Source organism: Lathyrus oleraceus, chromosome 1 (genome assembly GCF_024323335.1).
Source record: "Lathyrus oleraceus cultivar Zhongwan6 chromosome 1, CAAS_Psat_ZW6_1.0, whole genome shotgun sequence".
Lineage (NCBI taxonomy): Eukaryota > Viridiplantae > Streptophyta > Magnoliopsida > Fabales > Fabaceae > Lathyrus > Lathyrus oleraceus.
In genome coordinates, this window is record NC_066579.1 from 457083225 (window position 1) to 457106716 (window position 23492).

Below are 23492 nucleotides of genomic sequence, written 5' to 3' on the forward strand. Positions count from 1 at the left end.
AAGCCATCCTATTGGTGAGAAAAAGTAAACGCAAAAATGTTTTGAAGCAAATCAGAGTTGGTGAAATGGTCCAATCATATTCCATTGAATAGACACATTCTAGTGACGACAATAATAATAATAATAATATAAAATAAAGTAAACCATACTTGTGACATTCAAAATTCATTTCCTCTCTCACGCGTAAACCAATTGCATTCTAGTTTAGCTGCTGCATATATTGTAACCTTTGTCACCACAAGACAAAACTAGAGGGCATGCGCACCCACACAACACCCACTTCTATTCAAGCCATCTTTGTTTACTTATTCTTTTCATTTTGACCCAAAAAGGTCTAAACCTTTCCATATAAATACCTGAGCTCATGCATGGCATTGTATATTCCACTACACGATCATTGCAACATCTCTTATAGTTCATTTCATTTCATATATAAACTCCACTTCACTTAATCATAACTCTTGTTCTTGATTCCGTTTATACAAAAGTATAATATAAATGGAGGCTACTTTATTTAAGGTTGTCTTTCTTTTGCTTGTGTTTAATATCATTAACACAGTAGTCCATGGCCAAGGGACACGTGTTGGATTCTATTCAAGTACATGTCCTAAAGCTGAATCCATTGTTAAGTCCACAGTTGCATCCCATGTTAACTCTGATTCTACCGTGGCTCCTGGTTTACTTAGGATGCACTTCCATGATTGTTTTGTTCAAGGTTGCGATGCATCTGTTCTTGTTGCCGGATCAGGCACCGAGAGGACAGCATTTCCAAACCTTGGTTTGAGAGGCTATGAAGTTATTGACGATGCTAAGACACAGCTCGAGACCGCATGTCCCGGCGTTGTCTCTTGTGCTGATATTCTTGCCCTTGCTGCTCGTGATTCGGTTGTTCTGGTAAATAACTAACTCAACTATATATTTAGCATTCAAATTGTTGTAACTTGTAATAATATAAAAAAGTGTGTAATAATGTTATCAAATATAGACCTAATTAAATTATGCATGCATTGCAGAGTGGTGGACTGAGTTGGCAAGTACCTACTGGACGTAGAGATGGACGTGTGTCACAAGCTTCAGATGTTAATAATTTGCCTGGTCCTGGTGATTCTGTTGATGTGCAAAAACAAAAGTTTGCAGCAAAAGGCCTTAATACTCAAGACCTTGTCACCCTAGTTGGTAAGTAATTCAACCTACAAAATAATCTAATTTTATTTAGGGTTTAATTTGTATATATAGTGAATATAAAGTTTATTTATAAATATATAGGTGGACATACAATTGGCACAACTGCATGTCAATTCTTCAGTAACAGATTGAGAAACTTCACTACAAATGGTGCGGCTGATCCTTCCATTGACCCTTCATTTCTTTCCCAATTACAAACACTATGCCCTCAAAACAGTGGTGCTACTAATAGAGTTGCTTTGGATAATGGAAGTCAAAACAAATTTGATAGTTCTTACTATGTTAATCTAAAGAATGGACGTGGAGTTCTTCAATCAGATCAGGCACTGTGGAATGATGCTTCTACAAAGACCTTTGTGCAGAGATATTTGGGTTTAAGAGGGTTGCTTGGATTAACATTTAATGTTGAATTTGGAAAATCAATGGTAAAGATGAGTAACATTGGAGTGAAGACAGGTGTTGATGGTGAAATCCGCAAGATATGTTCTTCTTTCAACTAAGTGCTTATATAGTTTTCTTCATTAGTCTTTAGTGTTGGTTAGCTTTCCATTTAAGTGTATAATACTTAGTTATAGTTTTTCTTTTTTTGTTTTCAAAATTCATAAGAAATATGTTCGAAGTGTAAAAGTATAAAAAGAAGTGTGCCATATGTACCAATGGATTTTTATGGTTTGTGATTAATTATTCGACAATTGTATTAAAATCATTGTCAATGTTAATTTGTTTTTATAAATATTGTGATTAATTAAATAAGATGTCAATCTTGTTAGTGCCTGAAATACTTTTGGTAAAGAGAGAAAGAGAGAGAAGAATAAAGATTGTTAATATTGAAATTGAATTACAAAGTATCTATTTATATACAATTAAGTGACTTGACTACTAAGTAACAAACTTTAACTCTAACTTATTTGTTGGACTACAACTTGTATTATACCATAGCATACCATACCCCCCTTATAATTCAAGTTGTCGAACACAAATTAATCATAGTCGATCTGAATTATTCCTAATTTCTTTCTCAAAGTTAATAATTTGTTGATCTTCAGTCCTTTGGTGAAAATGTCAGCCAACTGTGCTTCACTCGAACAATGTCTCACTTCAAGTTCACCCTAATTTACCTGTTCCCTTAGAAAATGAAACTTAACCTCAATGTGCTTACACCTTCCATGCAGAATTGTGTTCTTTGCAAGATTAATGGTTGACTTGTTATCGATCTGCAGCACCAGAGGTTTCTTCATAGTTGTCGTATCTCGAAAAGTATGATCCTTCGCGAAGCGCGTCGCACGCTCGCGAAAAATAATTCGAACAGATTCGCCATCGAACTTTATTTATTTCAATAAAGGAGTAGAAAAATATCGATAAAACCTTTAAACGAAGATGATTGTCTCAACCATATTCGGGTTTAGGAGTCGATTACGCAAGGGGAATATATTACCAACCATCACATCTTTTGTACTCAACGAGAACCTTTTAGTTAAAATTACGATCGAATGTTAGCTTATGTTAATTGTTTCCTTTGAGTTATTAAAAGTGTGAAAAGAAAAGAAAAGGGGTCGTAGTTTTTTTTATTAATGTGTCTGACGAGATTGTGGGTCTCGCTCCAACGTATCTCTATGCGCGATGGAGAACTCAAGACTACGTAGTTATGGGTAGAAATAATTTGTTTGTTGGTCGATTTTAACGAAAGTTATTTTGTCTCAATCGGCGGAAAAACATTGTTTGTTACCCAAAACAAGTGGAGAAGGGAACATTTACATCACGAAAAAATGAATTTACAAATCAACATTCGCGGGAAACGTCGCTAACTTACTAACAAATTCAAGTGGACAAAGCGTTGTCTTGCATCGTCTCGAAAAAAGTCAATTGATATGGATCGAGGTTCGGTTTGCGTTGCGGAGATAAGAAATGATTTGAAAATGGTGATATTTTGAAAACTAACTTGATGTTGATCAAGTGTTTGTTCTTATTTTGAAAGGTTGATTTCATTATGCACCATCATTCTTTATCTTGTTTAACAATCAAAGATCTTCATACAAGGCTAGATTAATCATGCAATCAAACATGACATACAATCATCCATAATTAACAAGACATGCAAGTAATCATACACTCAATCAAGGATCAAACAATTAGACCAAACATGAGTCAATATTATCTCTAAGTACCAAGTCTTAAAAAAGAATTTATTGGGCATTTTGAAAAATATATAATTAGATGAGCTCAATCCTAATCCATACATCTAAAACTAAACTTTTTATTTTATTTTTGGTTTTAATGAAGTAAAATAAAATTGAAAAAAATATAAAACAAACTAAACATTATATATATTTTTATTAAAAAAACTATTATAATTCTTATTTGATAAAACACTTAACACACATTTTAAATCAAAGTGTTTCTAATTTTTTATAACAAATTAAATAAGCAAAAAAGAAAGAAAACAATGAATGAGCCATAGAGGGTGTGAACTTGAATACAAGGTGTGACCCATGTAATATCAGCCCATGCGGGGCGAGGATCAGAAGAGGACCGGATTGGGCTTGGTCCACCCTGACTCAACTCCCTCAACAAGCTAAAAAGAAGAATACGGGTAATATGAAATCCTAATGTTAGATGAAGGCAACGATCTAGAGGGGGTGAATAGATCATAATAAAATTTTCGTAGATAAAAAATTATATTTTGGAAATATTTACTATGACAAGAGAGAGAGAGAGAGAGAGAGAGAGAGAGAGAGAGAGAGAGAAAACACCAAGATTTGTTTAGGAAGTTGCCCAATTGTTCTCATTATGGGTACATTTGCCTTCAATTCAAAATAGAATTGAGATATGTGAAATTAACCTTTGCAAGTGTAGTTTACAAGAGAAAAAATAGAAAACTAAATCCCCACACCCTATGTTTGATGTTGATCCTAACTTCTTCTCTCCCCTTGATCTTAAGCAAGATCAAGTGACCCGAGACTTCCAAGTCGATCCTCCGGTTACCGCTACTCCTTTGACCGAACCTCCAGTTCTTCAAAGCTTTCACTCAACCGAATCCTTGTTACAAAGTCTTGTACAAACCCCTCAAATCAATAATTGATCTTGGAGTAAAAACCCTAATCGATTTTATCAACGAAACCCCCAAAGAATACTCAACCCAATTATGATTACAACAATCCTAAATTGAACCTTATTGATCGATTTTATATGAACAATCAACAAAAATGATTTTGTGTAATTGTTGAATGTATGAAGAAAAAGATTGAAGATGAAGAGAAAAATTCTCAGAGTGTTCTTGGTTTCGATATTTAGAAATGATGCATGAAAGCATATTTATATGTGTGCGTGTAGAAAGAAGAACAAATAAAACATTTTTTAGTGAAAATTACAAGTTTTGTAAAATAAACTTAATGTATTGACTTCAAATTCAAATGAGTCAATACATAAGGCTAAGGAGTCGATACATAGCCATAAGGATTCGATACATCAATGGCATATAAGATTGGGGGGGAAAATTCAATAAGAGTCGACTCTAAGCATGGGGGAGTCGACTCATTCTTGTGATGTATCAACCCATACCATCAATGTACCAATACATTGAAGGCGAGGATGTTTGTTTGAAAAATCCTTTCAAATGGAGTCGACTCCTTTGCATTTTTTATCGACACATTCATGCTTTGTATCGATACATTCACATTAGAATCATTTCTTTTAAAACTCATTCAGAAGGTATTGATACATAGCCATTTTGTATCGACCCATTGACTCATTTTTCATGAAAAATCATAATTTTAACTTGCAATGGCCTATTTAATCTAATTTTAGATGTTCTATTATGATGATGCACGTCTAGACATAGACAATAAGATCTAATATACACAAAGTAGTAAGTTACCTAGTTTTGACATCATTCAAAACATATCTAAGAGAATAATGAACTCACACACTCCCCCTTTTTTATGATGGAAAAACATACGAAGCAATTGGTGTCTTTATCAAAGCTCCTCTGAATATGTGCATTATAAAACCTTGTACTTCTCCCTCTTTGACAACATCAGAAAGAGACAAAGACAGAAAACATGAGAAGTATCATTGAAAATACACAATAACATATAAATCACTCAGAGGTGTTGCAAAGAGTAAAAGATCCAACCAAAACATGCATACACAAAGAATTACGTCTAAGTGAGCCAAAGCATATACATAAATACACAACCAAACAGACAAAAACATATGAAATTCATAACAAAATTGTCAGAAGGTTACAACAGAATAACATACTAAACATGGAAACATAAATGTATCCATAAGAAACATTGTCCACAAGGAAGCCTAACTAATGACCACAACCATGACCTCGACCTCTACAATCCTGAATTTCAAGTCTCTTACCCATGTACCAAGCAACACATTCCCCCACCATATTCATAATCCTAGAAATCACACATTTCCTGATAAAATTGTTGATAGTGGCAGTGATTGTCATTTTGGTCACAAATCATATCACGGATGCCAGCTTGAGTTGCAGCGTGGTTAGAAGCCATGTTTTGACGAATCTCATTGAATTACTCTGTAGCATACGAGGCAAAATTGTTGAAATTGTTGTCGTGGGATGTTAGATGTTCATTAACTTCTCTAAGATGCTCCTCTAGAGTAGCTTCAAACTTGTCACGCCTACGTGACTCCTCTTCGTGGTGCTCACGTTGCTCAACACGCATGTTCTCGAGCAAAGTAAGAATAGATGATTCATCACCAATTGAGCCACCAGAGAAGTTTCTATAAGTAGTGACATGTTGAGTCCATGAGTTATGTTGCCATTCACCCCATCCATGCAGGTATTTATATTCAGATGCACCACCTTGCCAAGCATTATCATCATCAATATGAGTGTTAACCATGTCTGCATCCATGTTAGGAACTTATTCTTATATATTTCATTCATCAATGCCAAACTCAGCCGAATCATCGTATTTATAGATGATCTTACCATATCCATTCATCTTATAATAGTAAACCTTTAGATCATCATCTCAATGATATCCCATGTGTTTCATTGTGCTCATGCTAAATTCTTGAGCTTGACAAAAAGATATGTTATGAAGGTTTGGCACGCCAATACATAAATGCTTCAGAAACTTCACAATCATAGAAACATAACATAGAGAAGACCCTATGTTACACTCTTTAATAGCAACGTTCTAGAAACAAAGTAGTTTGGCCAATTGATAGGAATTTTATGTTGAAGAAGATACATTATATGAACCTCAGTTATCTCAATTCGAGAATGACCACCCTTTCTTGGACGCAACACATGAGTCACAATCCAATGCAGAATACGTGGATTTTTATTTAAATAACCATTTGACATTTTGGCCAAGTTATCTTCTGCCCTAGGGGCTTTGAGACAAGAATTTAGGTAACCTCTCAAATCAAAATTTGGATGAAAGGAATAATCAGAAAAGGTAGAGTAATTTGAGAACATAGACAGACAAAATACCTCCCTTCATGTGTCTTCCATAACATGATAGAAGTGTTTTCACATCTGAAAACAAAACGTGCATCCTTGCCTTGACTCTAACCCAAAATAAAAGACTTGAATCAAGTCTTCATTGTAATTCGTTGAAACTTTCAAACAATTGTTGATCTCTTGGAATTTCATCAGATAAAAAATCTTTGGAATGTGTAACTCACTAGCAACAGGATAATCATACACATGTTGCTTGACCGCAATCCGATGTCTGAATGATTTTTCAAAATCAGCAACATAAGAAGGAGGTAACAATGAAAGAGAACTTACAGGTACTGATGAAGAAGTGTTGTCATACCCCAAAATTTGCCCGTTAATCTTACAAAACACTTTTTCAAGGCACTCCAACTTATTTTTCAAGGCATTGACCTTAAAGGAACAAAAGCCCAGCTCACAACAGGCCCAATCCAGAAAAAGGCCCAAACTAGCTTGCTCGCTAGGCGAGCAAGTCCTTCGCCTAGCGAAGCTTGCGAATACCAGAATTATTGGGCTTCATTCTGAGCCCATTAGGTCACAGATGGCCTGCTCGCTAGGCGAGCAAATCCTTCGCCTAGCGAACCCTTCGCTACAATACTCGCCTAGCGAAGCTTGCCAATATCAGAATTTTTGGGCTTCATTCTGAGCCCATTAGGTCACCACAATCACTATAAATACCGACACTTCAGTCACGAAAAGGGACGGACGAAGACGGACCGAAACCCTGGCACAGAAACCCTGGCATAGAAACCCTGGAGACCAACTCAGAGAATTCCGAGTAAAGAAACCCTGAAGGCCGCTCATCCGCACCAAGGTTGCCTCCGCCCAATTCGACCCGATTTGCCAATCCAAAGCTGCAATTCCATTGCAAACAGGTTTGCGCATCACTACTGTTTTATGCTTTTAATCGGTAATCGCTACATACATAAGGCATCATGATTAAATTTTCGGATATGTAATTTGATTTCACATGTGAATTTAAGTATGCCTGAATATCCTGAATGTTTATCCATGCTATTCCGGTAATTAAATGCCATAAAGTTCAGGGTGCCGGAGATCATGCTGCTATCAAACTCAAAACCCGTAGCAGCTCGCTAGCACATCGCTAAGCGAGCCTGTAGCGAGCACTCGCTAAGCCTTCGCTAGGCGAAGCAGGAGCGAACGGGACAGTGGCTGTTTTGTTTCTTTTTTGTTCTGCTTGATGTTTATCTAATCAAGATTTATTATAATTCTGCATTATTTGGCCTGACTTTATGACTGTTGTGTTTATTTTGTGGTGCAATTTTCAATTGTACTTTATCTCGATGTTCTAACCCGTGTGCTGAATTGTGTAAAGGCTTACACATTCCCGAAGAAACGGCCGGCTAAGTATTCCACTTTATTTGTGGGATACCCTTATGGAGATGGATTCTGAATTACTTAATTTTAATGTGGAGATACATCCTAAATTATCTAGCTGATTTTAATGTATTGATTTCATCGATTTTAATGTGGACCTAATTACTTAATCGATTACGGCTATCTAATTAATTGTAAAACTTTGCCTTTAAATATGCGATCTTGGACCTCTCTTTGTTCCCCTACGATATTACGGTATTATGGTCATGTCCCGCGAATGTGGGGATACCCTTAGCCAAGACCCTTCGATTAAATCATCATGTCCCTCTAAAATAAATCATAGCCCCTCGGATGTTGCCTTCGAATATATGATTTTGTCCCTCGATGACCCTTCAGTGTAGCCTACGGTTAAATGATGATAGTCCCTTCGAATGCTAAGGTATCCTTACAACCGTTGCTTTCAATGACCAATCGATGACCCTACGATGACCCTTTTACATCCAAAGGATAAAACTACTTATTTCTCAATAATAAGGACGGTTTTACCCTCACAAGGATAGGAAATGCCCATCAAGACCTTGGGTAGGTATAACTCTTAATTGCTTACTCACCAATCGAAATACTTTTCACACCTCACACCTTTTCAAAACATCTTTTAGAAAATCACCACTTGGTATACATTCATGCTAGAATCATTACCGAGTTATATTTTTCTAAACAACTTTCAAAACTGAACGAGATAACCACTTTGTATACATTCCTACACGAATCATTACAAAGTTAAATTCTCTTTTCAAAACATTTTCTAAACAATTCACAACCACTTTTTCCAGACAAACATAAGTGATCAAGCAATTAAGAGCCCATGGATAACCATGGATACAAAGGGTGTTAACACCTTCCCTTTGTATAATGTACCTCCCGGACCCAAAATCTAATTAAGGTCTTTCCTGTTCTTTTCCACCTTTCCTTATTGGATAAAAGAAAAGTCGGTGGCGACTCTTGCTAACCGCGACATTTGCTTTCCAAAGCAAAACACATAAAGTCAGTTCACCGTATGACAAGTGCCATCAAGTTTTCCCTTGTTCAATTTGGGAGCCATAATTTTTCAGGTTTGAAAGAGTGCACACCAGGGGTTTGAGAAAAGGTGTAATGAACAGGGAAAGATTTGGAGTGATATTGAAGAACCCAACTACCTAACCTAAGAGATATATATCCTAATCACACAAACTAGAAAACAAGAGATGAAAATAATTGATTTTGAAAATGGAAGAGGTATATTTTATGAAGAAATGTGAAATGAGAAGAAATAAATGAGTTTTCTAGGGAAGGAGAAAATGGATCCTAGCTTGCTTGGAAAATAAAGAGAAATTTGAAAAATGAGTAAAAGAGGCATTAAGATTGGATTAAATGGTCTGACGTGTGAAAACGGGAAAAATGACTTTTGTATATTAATGGGTCGACCCATGGGCCTTGGGGTCGACTTCAACATCCCAAAAGAATTACAAAGCAACAAATGTATCGACTCATCCGAGTTTGAAGTCGATACACACTGAAAGGAAATACTGAAGAAAACATGAATGTATCGACTCATTCGAGGATGAAGTCAATACATACTGAACAAAAAAAATATTCAACATTACAAGCAATGTATCGACTCATTCTTTCTTGGAGTCAGTACAAACTTTGAATGTATTGACTCTAAATTCCTTAGTATCGATACATTATGGACATAAGCAAAAATCATGAAAATGAAGATATTTTAAGTAAACAACATGCTCCAACACAAATATCATTAACATACTTCAAATGTAATGAATTAAAGACATGAAATACATATAATGAAGAAATCAAAGATGATGTCACTATAAACATATAAATTTAAAACACTTAAGGGTTAGCCAATGAAATTTTTGAAAGTGAACAACCATGAAATTTTATCATACATCAAAATATATTGCATAATCATGGATCATAAACATGCGATCAAATAAACAAGTCATGGATAAGCAATATTAAAAAAACTTAAGAACAAAGAGATAATTTGAGAACATTATTACCTCATAAGATGATATACGGAGGATGCACTCAAATGAACTAAAACTTTCAAAAGAAGGTTAAAAGAAAATATAAAGAGTGCATGCAACAACATATATTAGGCAAGATTTGAGATATCGAGAATGACCAATTCCTGACAAATATTGAAAAATGGCTCAGACGCAAGAGGTTTTGTAAAAACATCGACAAGTTGATTTTTACTATCAACATGCTCGAACACGACATCACCTTTTTTAACATGGTCTCGTAGGAAATGGTGATGTGTCTAAATATGTTTAGTACGCGAATGTAGCACTTGATTTTTGGTTAGATTGATCTCACTAGTATTATCGTACATTATTGAAATACGTTGAAGTTTAATATCGGAGTCAAGTAGTTGTTGTTTGAGCCATAAACTTTGAGCACAACAACTACCGGCTGCGACATATTCCGCCTCTGCAGTTGACAAAGCAATGGAGACTTGCTTCTTGTTATACCAAATTACTAAGGAGTTTGAAAAGATGTGGCAAGTTCCACTAGTACTCTTCCTATCCGATTTGCAACCGACAAAATTGGAATCGGAGAAACTAACTAAACTACAATCGCTACCCTTGGAAAACCAAAACCCATACTTAGAAGTACCATTAAGATATCTAAGGATGCATTTTACAACTTTTAAATATGATTCCTTAGGAGAGGATTGATATCGAGCCTACATGCATACACTAAACATAATGTTAGGCCTAAATGTAGTAAGATATAAGAGTGATCCAATCATACCTCTATACCTTTTAACGTGCCAAAACTCCAGCCGTGCATGATAATGCTTCGGGAGGCCCTCTCCGTCGTGATTTCCATTTGCCTGTTATTCAAAAATAGAAATCCAATATGAACACTATTGGCGACACCTTTATTCCCTATTTTTTTCATCTATCTGTTATTCATGAGTTAGGGGTCATGATCCCTTTTACCCCTTTTGTGGTGGACTTTTTGACAGTTATTAATGTCGCCCCTCATAGATTACTCCCGACATATGGGGGTCCCTCCCACAATTTAGGTGTCTTTTTCCTTTTTCAGTGTAGAGATCCTTCCTAAAAGTGGATGGATAACCTTGCAAGATCTACCAGGTATACATATGTTTGATCCTTGTGCGATCCTTTATGAAGATTGGAAAGATAGGTTTGTGCAAGTGAGTTGGATAGGCAACGCCTCTTTGGTGACTTTAAAGGCGATATGAGTCTTCTCTTCCAAAAGATGGATTCAAGCAGCTAGTTCTCCTTCCACAAACGGTAGCTCAAAGCGGTTAGTCTTCTTTCCACGAGAACCTTGGAACGGTTAGTCTTCAAACTTCTAAACAAACTTTGTAAGCTTTTAACATGGGATAAGCTCATGAACCTTAAACATTGGTTTATCACTGGCTAACCAAGAACCTAAGAGATTTTAATATCGGACTAATCTCGAACATTATCCAAGATTTTATCATGTGCTAAGCTTTAACCTAACCTTCATTTTATCACGGGCTAACCAAGAAATTATGAGATTTTATCATGGGCTAATCTCGAACCTATCAAGCTTTTAGCATTGGCTAAGCTTGAACCTAAATAGGGGTTTGACCACACAATACCCAAACCAAAAGCTTTTAAATGTTTAGCTTATAAACCAAACAAATTCTAAACAGATAATATTCAACCAAGGTATAACAAAAAATTCCCTTGTAGAATTTTACAATTCTACCCTTCCATAAATACATATATTCCTCACTCACAAAAGGACTTTCTCAAATAAGCACTTCGGCTAAAATATTAGTCAGAGGAAGTAAATAAAAATATTAGAGAGAGAGAGAGAGAGACAGAGAAAGAGAGAGAGAGAGAGAGAGAGAGAGAAGTGTCAAAACACATTTCTGGATGATTTGAAATAATGGAGGGGGCCTATATTTATACGCTAGAGGTTGGCTAAAAAAGGAAATTGGTTTTAATGCCTTTTAAGATAATATAATTGATTAGAACCTAATGCTAATAAATTATAATCTCCAATAGTAATCTATTACTAGTTCCAAAAAGGAAGAAAAATATATCTAGTTGTTGTACATCATTAAGATGATGTCGTAATCAATTAGAGCTTAATTTTGAACTGATCTAATCGATTAGATAAGTACTCTAATTAATTAGAAAATCCAAAACCTTTCCCATAGAAATTATGACTGCTCGTAGTTCATATGTCACAACCGCAAGACATATTTTTAAATATTTTCTTTGAGAAAAATTAGTTTGAAAATATATTTTAATGTGTGTCTGTGTGTGTTTTAGCCATGTACTTTTATGAGAATGCCCATTTGCTTTACACAATATTCACTAGGACTTGGGTATGGCTTTCTTGTACTTCAAAACCTTGTCAGATGTTTTATTTTGAAGACACTTGCTTGAGTTTATATGAGATGAGGCTTTGAGCTTTTATTCTATTTGGTTCCATCATCGGATAGCCAAGTCCATCAAACCATAATACTTAGGTTTGCATCTTTATCCATTTTAATAACTTATGTTTGACTTTGTTAGAAGACATTGGAGTCATCATAAATAAGTTGTCATAATCAAAACTTGAAAAAAAGATGATTTCCTTTTTAAATGCATATCACCTACAAAACAAGGTTCCACATAATCGGACTCTAAAGCCTCCATTCTGCGGCGATCTTTACTCAATCCTCGGGTATCTTGAGCGTTGGTGTGTCCGAATATTGAGAAGAACTCCAACCTTGTCTATAAGCTTCCATACAACACTACCAATATGAACCTGGAGAGAAGAACCACCTTATTTTCCCCTAGAATTTTGAAAATCATCCACAACACCACACACATTGTGAATCTTTAAAATCTTAACCAAATCTTCAAATAAACGTTAAATTCAATAGATATATCTCCTCAACAATAAAAAATCTACAAATACGAAAGTTAGATCCATATGATAATGGAAAATAATGAGGCATAAGACGAAAGAAAATGTTTGCAAGTGTTCAAGAAAGATTCAAAACTCTTTTGAAAAATATGAGTGAACAAATGAGTTGCGAGTTTTCAAATTAATATTGGAGGTGTAATTTTTATAACATTGTGAGGGTTTTGAGAGAAAATGATATTTATATGTGCTAGATATGTTGAAGTCCCAATTGCTAATAAAAAAATGCAAATTAAGAAATATTTTTTATTTATGATTGTGCAAGGTAATGACGAGTTCGGGGTACAACCGAAGGGATTCGAGTCCCAACACAAAGACTCGGTGGTGCTATCGCAAATGCCATGTCTGTGCAACCACATCAATCAAAACCCCACAACACGAAGCACATACACAAAAAAGTGTAAAAACCACTAAAACAATAATGAAAGTCCACCCTTATGAAGCACACTCTAGAGGTTGCAGTAAGTTGGCTACACGTCAATGCGCGACCCCGTAGGAAAGACTTCGTAAGTTCATGCAATGTTCAGAGCAAAGTACTCATGATCAAATATATACACGCCTTAAACATATAAGAACATTGACACACCATCTATTCCATTTCACTCACACTTTACATTGTAGAATATTAAAAAAAAAAAAAAAGAGCCATTAATCCCTAATGGGGATGATCTTCCCATATTTGAGCATCTATTGCAGTTGTACTTGCTCCCTAGAAATACACTGAGGATAGTAAAAAGGATTTACTTCCTACAAGGCATTCACAAAGGAATTTGAAACAATCATCATACTAGTTGTGGATTATTCATTTAAACTTTGAGCTAAATAGGAATTCTCAAGGTGTGGGTTTTCAAGGTCTCCCAGAACCACAGAGAGAGAAGCACGTGTAGCCGATAAAGTAGATCATGTAGAAGTTAGGTATTTATCCTTACTTGATGCAACCCTCACCAAATGGGTTACATGATTAACTAGTCAGTTGAGGAGATTGAGGGCACTCAAAGCATCACCTACCTGATAAGAAAAGAAGATGATTTATGCATTTTTTGCAGGTATGTATCCCTCTGGAGTGTCAAGCTGCAAATCTTTCCTCTAGCTATTGCTTCTACTTGTCTTGTTGGCTGGACAAGAAAACATAACAACGATTGACCCTACCAATGGACAGAGCAACAAAAGCGTGCCAGGTATAGTACGCCAGAGTTAACAGTTCCTCCTCAAGAGCCCGCCCAGTAAAGTTGGCTAGATAAGAACAATATTCTCCTGAGGTAGACGCTCGTTGTTCTTTCGGAGTATGAGGGCCTAGCCTCATAAAATATTTAGGAGCTGGAGGACCCTACGTACGCAATGGCTATCGAGGATAATTCAAAACAATAACACCTCCACTAGACCCTGAGGGGGAAGGAGCATTGACCACCCTTATAATATTTGAAGGGCCCATTGTAGTCTGAGTTGGTCGGATTCTGCGTCTTAATAGGTAGAGTTCATTTTCATCCCTCGTTGCATATGCACATAAGGATAACCAAAGTAAGCATATTACAAATAATTGAGTTGATAATAGAGATGCCGAGTACATCCAAAAATGACATTTATCTCCTCCTTGGTATGAGCACCCATTAGCGAGAGGGTTTCAATGAGTCGTTTCTAGGGCTTTCGTGAAGCTTCATCCCGAGGAGTAATGCCCCCGGGGTAACCCAACTCTTAGACAAAATACACCAGCCATTTCTTCTGATATAGATCCTTCTGAGATAGGTCGTCTTTCTTATAGACATACAATTAATTCCCCATCAAGAAATGACCCCTGTTCTAGGACTTGGGAAATAGACCAGTACATTTGCCTCCCATTTCGTTCCCTACGATGCATACAGTCGCATAAGCATATGGGTGGAGAGGGATGACTAGAATGAATCAATTTTAAAAAATGCTTCAAGCTCTTCGGAAATGTCCTAAAACTACAAACATTTTGCACAATATTAACCAAACCATGACCCCACGTATAAGTCGTAGAACTACGTTAAACTTTGAAGATATGGAAGAAAAGGGACAAAAAGGGATTCCCCATTAAATATTTGCACCAATACTAGAAAATTTTAACATACGCCCAACTTGTAGGGTCCAACTGCGATGGGGAAACCATCAAATGATTCATAACTTCTATTTCAAAGTTGTTGAAGGGAAATCGGAGATCCAAGATTGAGAAGGTGCATTAATAGAAAGGGATGGAACATTTTCCACACTTACTATAAATTCTCTTATCTACGTCAAGAGTCAAGATGCCATAATCCGAAGATGGGCCAATGTCTAGAAAGACTCCGTCAAGGCCACCCTCACGAACAAAGACACAAATAGTTGATGAAAAGGTTGTGTTAACTCAGGAGGCATAATTATCTTCTTGTAATTTTTGACTCATGATGGATACTAATTCCTTAAAATGCAGAAAGGAAAAACATTGTAGAAAATGCAGATAACAATGAAGCAAAAAGAGCGTCTCAAAGAAATACGAAATTGACTCCTCAAGAATCGTATGATGGCTTTTTAAAAGGAATAAACCCTATCAACACTTCAGACCACCTCAGGGAAACACACAAGTGTTTCAGTTCTTGAAGATCATTACGAGGGAACCTACGAAAAGACATTTGAAGCATGAGGCACATTAAAGGTGTGAATCCCCAAAAACAGTTACGTCTTCCCTTGGATTTCCATCTAAGCTAAAGGAATGACCGATACGAACGAGGAGAATACAATAAACCCTTGTACTGTCATACAAAGACAAGGTCTTGGGGGGCAGTTATTCCAGGCCGGTCAGAATGGCCATCGAATGGCGATCCAAAAGAAGCAAGGATTCCCCCAAATTGGCCACCATGAACCATCAGATGCACGCGCACTCTGCTGCCGCAGTCCGTTCGACCGACTCGACTCTGCTCGACTCGGTTCGACTCGATTTATGATAGACTTTGGCTTGGGCGATCCATTATTTTATGGTACCCGAAATGGTGAACATTATTTAGTATTATTTAATTTATTTGTTGTAAATTAATTAATAATTCTTAATTAATTACTTGTGTGTTATCCCATAACGGTAGCCCTAGTTTTTTAGCAAGCCTCCATAATTTTACCTTGCATATCATGTTTCCTTACTGATCAAGTTCTATAAGGGCTAGTTTTAGATCGGATCCACTCCATTTTCCCCTAAGTTTTTTTCCAATCGGGTCAGATTTTCACCTATAAATAGAGGTCTTTCCATCTCATTTTCTTCACTTCAGATTTCCGCACTCTGAAATCTTTCTCCTCTCTTGTCTCCTCTTCATTATTTAATGTTTTTATTTTTAAGTGACTCTATTTAAGTGATATTTATATCATATTTGACTCGTCATAATGTCATCAGAGTGTGTAATTTTTGATCATTTACTTACCGAATAAATAGTAATCGTATAGTATAAAATTAAATTATTTTATCTTAAAGATATTTGCACAATTTTAAACAAACATCTTAAACAGAGCAACCTAATCCAGTTAATCATCCCAATAACCACCACTAATAACTTACCTATAATGATTCACTCAATTTTAATTGAATAAAATAATAAGTCAACTAATCAACCAACCAGGACATCAACAGAAAACCAATCCGGACATCAACAGAAAAAGTAATTAAACGCGGTGGAATTGTTGGAGAAATTATCCAATCATGAAGTAGTTATATATATTTGCATGGCGAAAATGACAACAATGTTTATTTATACTACTACTAGCATTTCAATATTTTGATTAGACACATTCAAGTCACAATAACATTAAGTATACCACACTAGTTTTAACATTCACACACACTCATTCATTTCCTAAAGTCTGCTAATTTCAAGCATTTTGTATATACAAGCCGTCTTTTCTTACTCCTTCTCTTAATTTTGACCCTAAAGTTTCCATATAAATACTTGCTCTTCATCAATATCATTTCACACAATCATTAATACAAAAGCTCTCTTATATTCATCTAAACCCTAAAGTCTTAACTCCTATATATTTCATTTCATATAAAAGCTTGCGTTTCAATTCACTTGATTATAACTAACTTCTTGATTTTTTTTACAACAATATAAATGGAGGATAGTTTATTCAAGGGCGTGTTTCTTTTATTTGTTTTGACAATTTTGAACACATTAGTGCATGGCCAAGGGACAAGTATAGGATTCTATTCAAGTACATGTCCTAAAGCTGAATCCATTGTTAAGTCAACTGTTACATCCCATGTTAACTCTGATTCTTCTTTGGCTCCTGGTTTACTTAGGATGCACTTCCATGATTGTTTTGTTCAAGGTTGTGATGCATCTGTTCTTGTTGCCGGATCAGGCACTGAGAGAACAGCATTTCCAAACCTTGGTTTAAGAGGCTATGAAGTTATTGATGATGCTAAGACACAGCTCGAGACCGCATGTCCCGGTGTTGTCTCTTGTGCTGATATTCTTGCCCTCGCTGCTCGTGATTCGGTTGTTCTGGTAAATAACTAACTCAACTATATATTAACTTTTTTCTCAAATATAGACCTAACTAAATTATGCACACATTGTAGAGTGGTGGACTGAGTTGGCAAGTGCCTACCGGACGAAGAGACGGACGCGTATCACAAGCTTCCGATGTCGGTAACTTGCCCGCTCCTGATGATTCTGTTGATGTGCAAAAGCAGAAGTTTGCAGCAAAAGGCCTTACCACTCAAGATCTTGTCACCTTAGTTGGTAAGTGACTAAACAATCACATTAGTTTTAATCCCATGATTTCTTGTGCAACAATTCTGTGTTACTTATTTATTTTCATGAAATAGGTGGACATACAATTGGTACAACTGCATGTCAATTCTTCAGCAACAGATTGAGAAACTTCACTACAAATGGTGCTGCTGACCCTTCCATTGACCCTTCATTTCTTTCACAATTACTAACATTGTGTCCTCAAAATACTGGTGCTACAAATAGGGTTGCATTTGATAATGGAAGTCAAAACAAATTTGATAGTTCTTACTATGCTAATCTAAGGAATGGACGTGGAGTTCTTCAATCAGATCAGGCGCTGTGGAATGATGCTTCTACAAAGACCTTTGTGCAGAGATATTTGGGTTTAAGAGGGTTGCTTGGATTAACATTTAATGTTGAATTTGGAAAATCAATGGTAAAGATGAGTAACATTGGAGTGAAGACAGATGTTGATGGTGAAATCCGCAAGATATGTTCTTCTTTCAACTAAATGAATTAGTGATTTTATTGATAAAGTAGTGATTTTATTGATTAGTTTGTATTGTTGGCATATTCTTTATTTAACTGAATAATTTTTTGTTTGTTTTTATTTTCATGTTCATACAAAATATATTGGAACTGTAAAATTATGAAAGGAAAATGTGACATTTATACCAATAGGGTTTTCTTGTTGTTATTAACAACCAAACTTTTTTTTGGGCATGTGTACATTTAGGAATGTAAACATGGCGAGGAGTGTTCTCACAACCCCTCTACCTTAAATTACTCATAATTTTTATATAATTTTCATTCTTGCTTTCAATCACAATCAATTTTTTTTTGTTAGATAGTAAAGATAAATGAAAAAAAAAAGATAATAATCAAAATAAATACTCTCAAACAATCAAAATAACCTACATCATAATGCAAATCCACATCATATAAGAGGAAGATAAATTAAGAGAACATAAAAAATTTGCTTATCTGGTTAGGAAAAACTAATTTATTATAATGAGAGATCAACTCTCCAATTTACTATATTTCCAAAAATATTGTTACAAAAAACTAAGAGAATTACAAAAAAAAAAATAGTTACGCAATTTTTCAAGAACAAATCATATTTTCTAACAAAGTGTCTTTCAATCTCTTCAACTCTCTATATATAAATCACACAAATTCAATGTATTTAGAAGTATTTCTCGATCCCTTGATATACCTTCAAAGGTTTCCCAAATTCTAAAAACTTTGAGGAATTTCTATCCCTGTCTATTTAAGTTTCTCTACTAAGATTGAGATCTCCCATCTCTGTGTTTCAAACTAATTTATGAAGGTTGTTCTGATAAGAATGATAGAGATGCATATTTATAATTGATGAAACCAAACAAATCCATAATATGCCCAAAACACGACTCATTAACGAACGGATCCGTGAACCAAAACGGCCAAGCTTGATACACACCAAACACTCAAACCATACCCGTTTTCCGAGGACCTATGTCCAACGCCGGTTGCTAGAGCTCCATTGATTCCATTGAGGTTCCGACACTATTTTGCACCATCGCCGCAAACTTTTCAGTCTTACATATATCGGCGACGACGACCGATCTGAGGTTGTATTGTCCTCCATCGACTTTCCTGCTTTTGTTTCTAGCATTTTTTATTTCTAGCAACCTCGAAGCATGTTTTCTTTCTTTTCATCACTTTAGGTTTCAAAGCATACTTTTGTGGTTGTATGTGTTGTGCATGTAATATCGAATAATTTTGATGATGACAACTCTTCAAATGATTCGTGATGATTACATTTGATCAAAGAAAGGGATTTCTCAAAGTATCATCAGAAAAATATTTCAAATTCTAGTGGAAAGTGCTAGACAAAGGTTAATCAAAGAAAAGAACTTGAAGGAGTGAAAGTGGTGATCTTTAAGTTGTGAATTTGAAGATGTGAAAGTGTGAAGTTCGTATGGTATTGGGCTTAGCATTCTATCTAGTTTCTAATCAGCATATTATAAATGAAACAAGAGTAATTTTTGAGGTACTAAAACAACACACATATACAAAAATATTTTCAAACCTCTCATCTCTTTTAATAAAACTTCTTAAAACCAATATGGACAATTGTTTAATTGATTAGAAGCTTGTTTAACTAATTAGTAAGGTAACATACATTGCCCAAACAATTAAGAGGTTTCTTTTCATTTTAAAACATATCATATTTATGAACAAAAGTTTTCTACTATTTTTCTTTCTCTCAATCTTTTTCACTGTCATATTTATGAATATAACTTTTTTAAAATACGTCAACCCCTAAGCATGACGGTCAAATTAAAACTAAAATTACAATTAAAATTATTAAAATCGTATTTAAGACCACCAATGTCTTAACAAAAATTAAATGAGTTGACTTTACTATCCACTGAAAAAGAAATTTTACAAGAAATCGATTATGATAATTTAATAAATAACTTTTCATTTCAAAAAGCCTGAAAAATAAAAATATATTTAAATTATTTATATAAACAATTAATTTATAAATGCTTAATTCTTAGAATTCGCTTTAGGTCTCAATTTTGGTTAAGACGGCATGATGACGTATGGCCCGTCATCCCGCTGACGCCCGTCATCGTTGTGGAGAGCGCAAATTTCTGTGTTTTCACCGTTGGAGCATTTTCTAAGCTCCGATTTCGATCCCAAAAAATACAAAACTCACAGCAAATCTTCATATATCACTTATACAGCATTAAGCACATCAATTTTCACATAATAATCATTTATATCATTGGTTAACCACAAAGTCATTAACATGTTCATCAATTTAAAGCATATCAACATGAACATCAAAACTCATAATTTCACATGCAATTTCATAGGAAAATCACTCACCAATACAACACTAAATTAACATCAAATCACAACAATCAATAGGGCTTTGCACAAACCATCTCTAGATTCAACAATTTCATGAATAAAAGAGAAATTTAAAGAAAAGAGAAAGATGATCAGGGATCCTCTCTATCATTTATGTCCTAAATACTCATATCATGAACAATCACATTCCCCTTACCTCGAATTCGCAGCAAATTTGTAGTCATGACAATTGAATCTCTCTTTTCTCCTACTTTTTGCTCTGCTAAGACTCTCTCTCTGACTCCGCTGACAACTTACTCTCCTAAAAAAAAACTAAATCTAATTCCCTAACTCTCTAAAAAAATCCTAAATCCGATTCCCTAACTCTCCCCAATTCTCACTAATTTCACATTTTGCCTTAATTTTAATTTAAATTCTAATTATTTCTCTAAAATTCAATTTCTTATTATTTCTATTATTAAGATAATTAAAATTAATGATAATTCTAATAAAATTTTACTAATCCTCAATAATATCAATAAATTAGATAGAGCATTCAAATAAAATAATATAAAACATAATAAACTCAATTAAAATAAAATAAATGAAAAAACCGGAGTGTTACATTAGTCGACCCGATAATTTCTTTTGTGGCTATTTTCAAAATTGAAACACAACAAATAGGGTCGACTAATTTCTTTTGTGGCTATTTTCAAAATCGAAACACAACAAATATAATCTTGGAGTTTCTATCATCGACATAAAGTGTTACGATCAATGACAATTTCTTTCCTAGACATTTTTCTGAAAGGCCTCTCATGTTTGATGTTCTTATGATTAGACATTTTTCTGAAAGGCCTCTCATGTTTGATGTTCTTATGATTAGACATTTTTCTGAAAGGCCTCTCATGTTTGATGTTCTTATGATTGAAATAACTTAAATCCTAAATTCTAACACGACACCACTTATACACTGATGCCCGATAATAATATTTAAAAATCAATACAGTTAAATATAATCGTGCATGTCAATATTGTGTTGGTGTCACCGAACACACCTTCAATCTAAATATAATCGTGCATGTCAATATTGTGTTGGTGTCACCGAACACACCTTCAATCTGAAAAGTAGATTTTGCATTCTATGTCAACCCTCTCCGCAGCCACCATCAATGCTCACAAGTCTTAGATTATGACATCTATCTATCAGTCTGTTTCTATCTCAGTTGGACTATGACCATTCCACATTTTTGTTGAATAGACTGTGACTCATACAGCTTCTCATTGTGATTCACATCAGCTCCTTCCAAATGTTTTTTTTGGTGGATTCATATAACTATAGCACATTCAGATAAATTCGCTTCATCTTTTAGTTATAAATGCTTAGATATGTTTTCAAGGTAAATGCAAAGTATATATACTATGATTCTACATATAAGATCAAACACAAGGTAAATAAATGCATCGAATATTAGAACATAGAATTTAATTTGTCATGGAGTAACAGACTTAGGAAAAAGCTTCATTTGCAACTTTCTAGCATCTCAGTTCAATTATCTACATGAAATGTTTTCGATTACAAGCCAAGAGCCCCGAGGGGTGTCTTCCCTTGTCCAGCTTCAAAGTAGAAAATCAGCATAGCTAACATAGCAAGCCTAGCATGCTTAATCTCAGCGAGTTTCAATCTCTCTAACTTGTCTGTATCTGGAATGTAGACTCCGTTTTCGATGGTACCAGCGAGTGACAGAGGATCGAAGAATTTTCCACCGGGGTAGCCTTGTTCTCCGGTTGAGTTGACGAAGTTCTCCGCGGTTTTAGACCATGGAGTGGCCCATTCGACCGACTGTGAGTCCGGGTTGAAGAAATCAACCCATCTCTTGCTCTCTACCCATCCCATGAGAATCAACTGTGTGCCTAGAAGAGTACCGAACGAGAATGGAGCGATTGCGTTAGGGTCAGCTCCGGCCTCGAACCATGGAACTCCACTCCATGCCTGACCAACAAAGATTCCTAGAACTGCAGCCATTGCCCATCTTCCATGAATGAGCTCAGCTTCTCTGTACCATTTGAGAAATGCTGGGTCCTTGCCAAGGCCTAGTGGGTCGAAACCAAAGTCACCCGGTAGCCTACAATTGAATAACATTGAACACTCAAAATTCTGAAAGAAACTGAGTCGATTCTGTAAAATTATTTCTAAGCAATTCGAATGTAAAATGATTTATGTTTGAATAGGATCACGTAAAATTCACCTCGAAGTGAATTGAACTATAAATTCAAAGCTAAAAATCCATTGTAGAACCAAAAACTACAAATGCTAGCATATAGTTAGAATAAATTCTAGAGTAAAAAACCAATTATACACCGGAACTTCTAAACATGTCAAAATCAATTATTCGCGTATACTTATATTGCAAGAAAAGGCGAGACTTACGATCCGTCGAGCCATTCGGGGTCGACGAGGTTTCCACCGAAACTAACACCAGGGATCCATGATTTCTTAGGTGCAGAAGCAGCAGCAGCAACAATAAGTCTTTTAGGACTAACAGCTGCAACACCAACTTTGCTTCCAATGGCAGTAGCTAGCAAGGTTTGGCTCCTCTTTCCACCAGATAAGAAGGAAGATCCCAAACCATTCAACACAGCACCAGATGTTGCAGCTGCCATTTCTATTCTCTTCACACTCTAAAGAAGTTTCACTAAAGATGTATAATGAGATAATAGTAATAGAAGTTTGCTAGATAGTATTTTATGTGAAGTGGATGATAATGTGAGGGGTTTTCATAGAAGGCCAATGAAATCTGAAGGAAGAAATCTTAAGGTATAATGGATAGATTTTGGACCAATAGGAAAATGGATGTGAATCCTTAGCTGATTTGGCTTCCAACCACGTGGACACCTTGTTCCACTACTTCACTGTGGTTTTGCTATCTTTTGTTTTTGTT

The 23492-nt window shown here is 35.4% G+C and overlaps 2 protein-coding genes across 4 annotated transcripts; one reads left to right on the forward strand and one right to left on the reverse strand.

The window, feature by feature from the left end:
- Positions 1 to 305: 305 nt before the first annotated feature.
- On the forward strand, positions 306 to 18407 carry LOC127084767 (cationic peroxidase 2). Of its 3 annotated transcripts, none has more exons than XM_051025289.1 (4): positions 306 to 715; positions 17297 to 17475; positions 17550 to 17712; positions 17799 to 18407. In XM_051025289.1, the coding sequence occupies exons 1-4, from the start codon at positions 499 to 501 to the stop codon at positions 18215 to 18217; spliced, it is 978 nt and encodes a 325-aa protein (XP_050881246.1). In that variant the 5' UTR covers positions 306 to 498; the 3' UTR covers positions 18218 to 18407. The 3 variants fall into 3 exon arrangements, with proteins under 3 accessions (XP_050881246.1, XP_050881239.1, XP_050881231.1); XM_051025282.1 differs by having other exon boundaries at positions 312 to 774; positions 17356 to 17475; XM_051025274.1 differs by lacking the exons at positions 17297 to 17475; positions 17550 to 17712; positions 17799 to 18407 and adding exons at positions 1014 to 1176; positions 1267 to 1866 and having other exon boundaries at positions 362 to 894.
- A 3595-nt stretch (positions 18408 to 22002) lies between these two features.
- Positions 22003 to 23492, reverse strand: LOC127084779 (chlorophyll a-b binding protein CP24 10A, chloroplastic). Its single transcript, XM_051025302.1, has 2 exons — positions 22982 to 23492; positions 22003 to 22676 (listed from the first exon to the last, which is right to left on the reverse strand). The coding sequence occupies exons 1-2, from the start codon at positions 23212 to 23214 to the stop codon at positions 22127 to 22129; spliced, it is 783 nt and encodes a 260-aa protein (XP_050881259.1). The 5' UTR covers positions 23215 to 23492; the 3' UTR covers positions 22003 to 22126.

Coding starts and splice junctions, on each gene's coding strand:
- LOC127084779 (XM_051025302.1), bottom strand. CDS start 23,214: ATGGCAGCTGCAACATCTGGTGCTGTGTTGAATGGTTTGGGATCTTCC. Junction 22,677..22,981: donor CCCGAATGGCTCGACGGATC/GTAAGTCTCGCC, acceptor ATTCAATTGTAG/GCTACCGGGTGACTTTGGTT.
- LOC127084767 (XM_051025289.1), top strand. CDS start 499: ATGGAGGCTACTTTATTTAAGGTTGTCTTTCTTTTGCTTGTGTTTAAT. Junction 716..17,296: donor CCATGATTGTTTTGTTCAAG/GTTGCGATGCAT, acceptor GTTTTGTTCAAG/GTTGTGATGCATCTGTTCTT. Junction 17,713..17,798: donor AGATCTTGTCACCTTAGTTG/GTAAGTGACTAA, acceptor TTCATGAAATAG/GTGGACATACAATTGGTACA.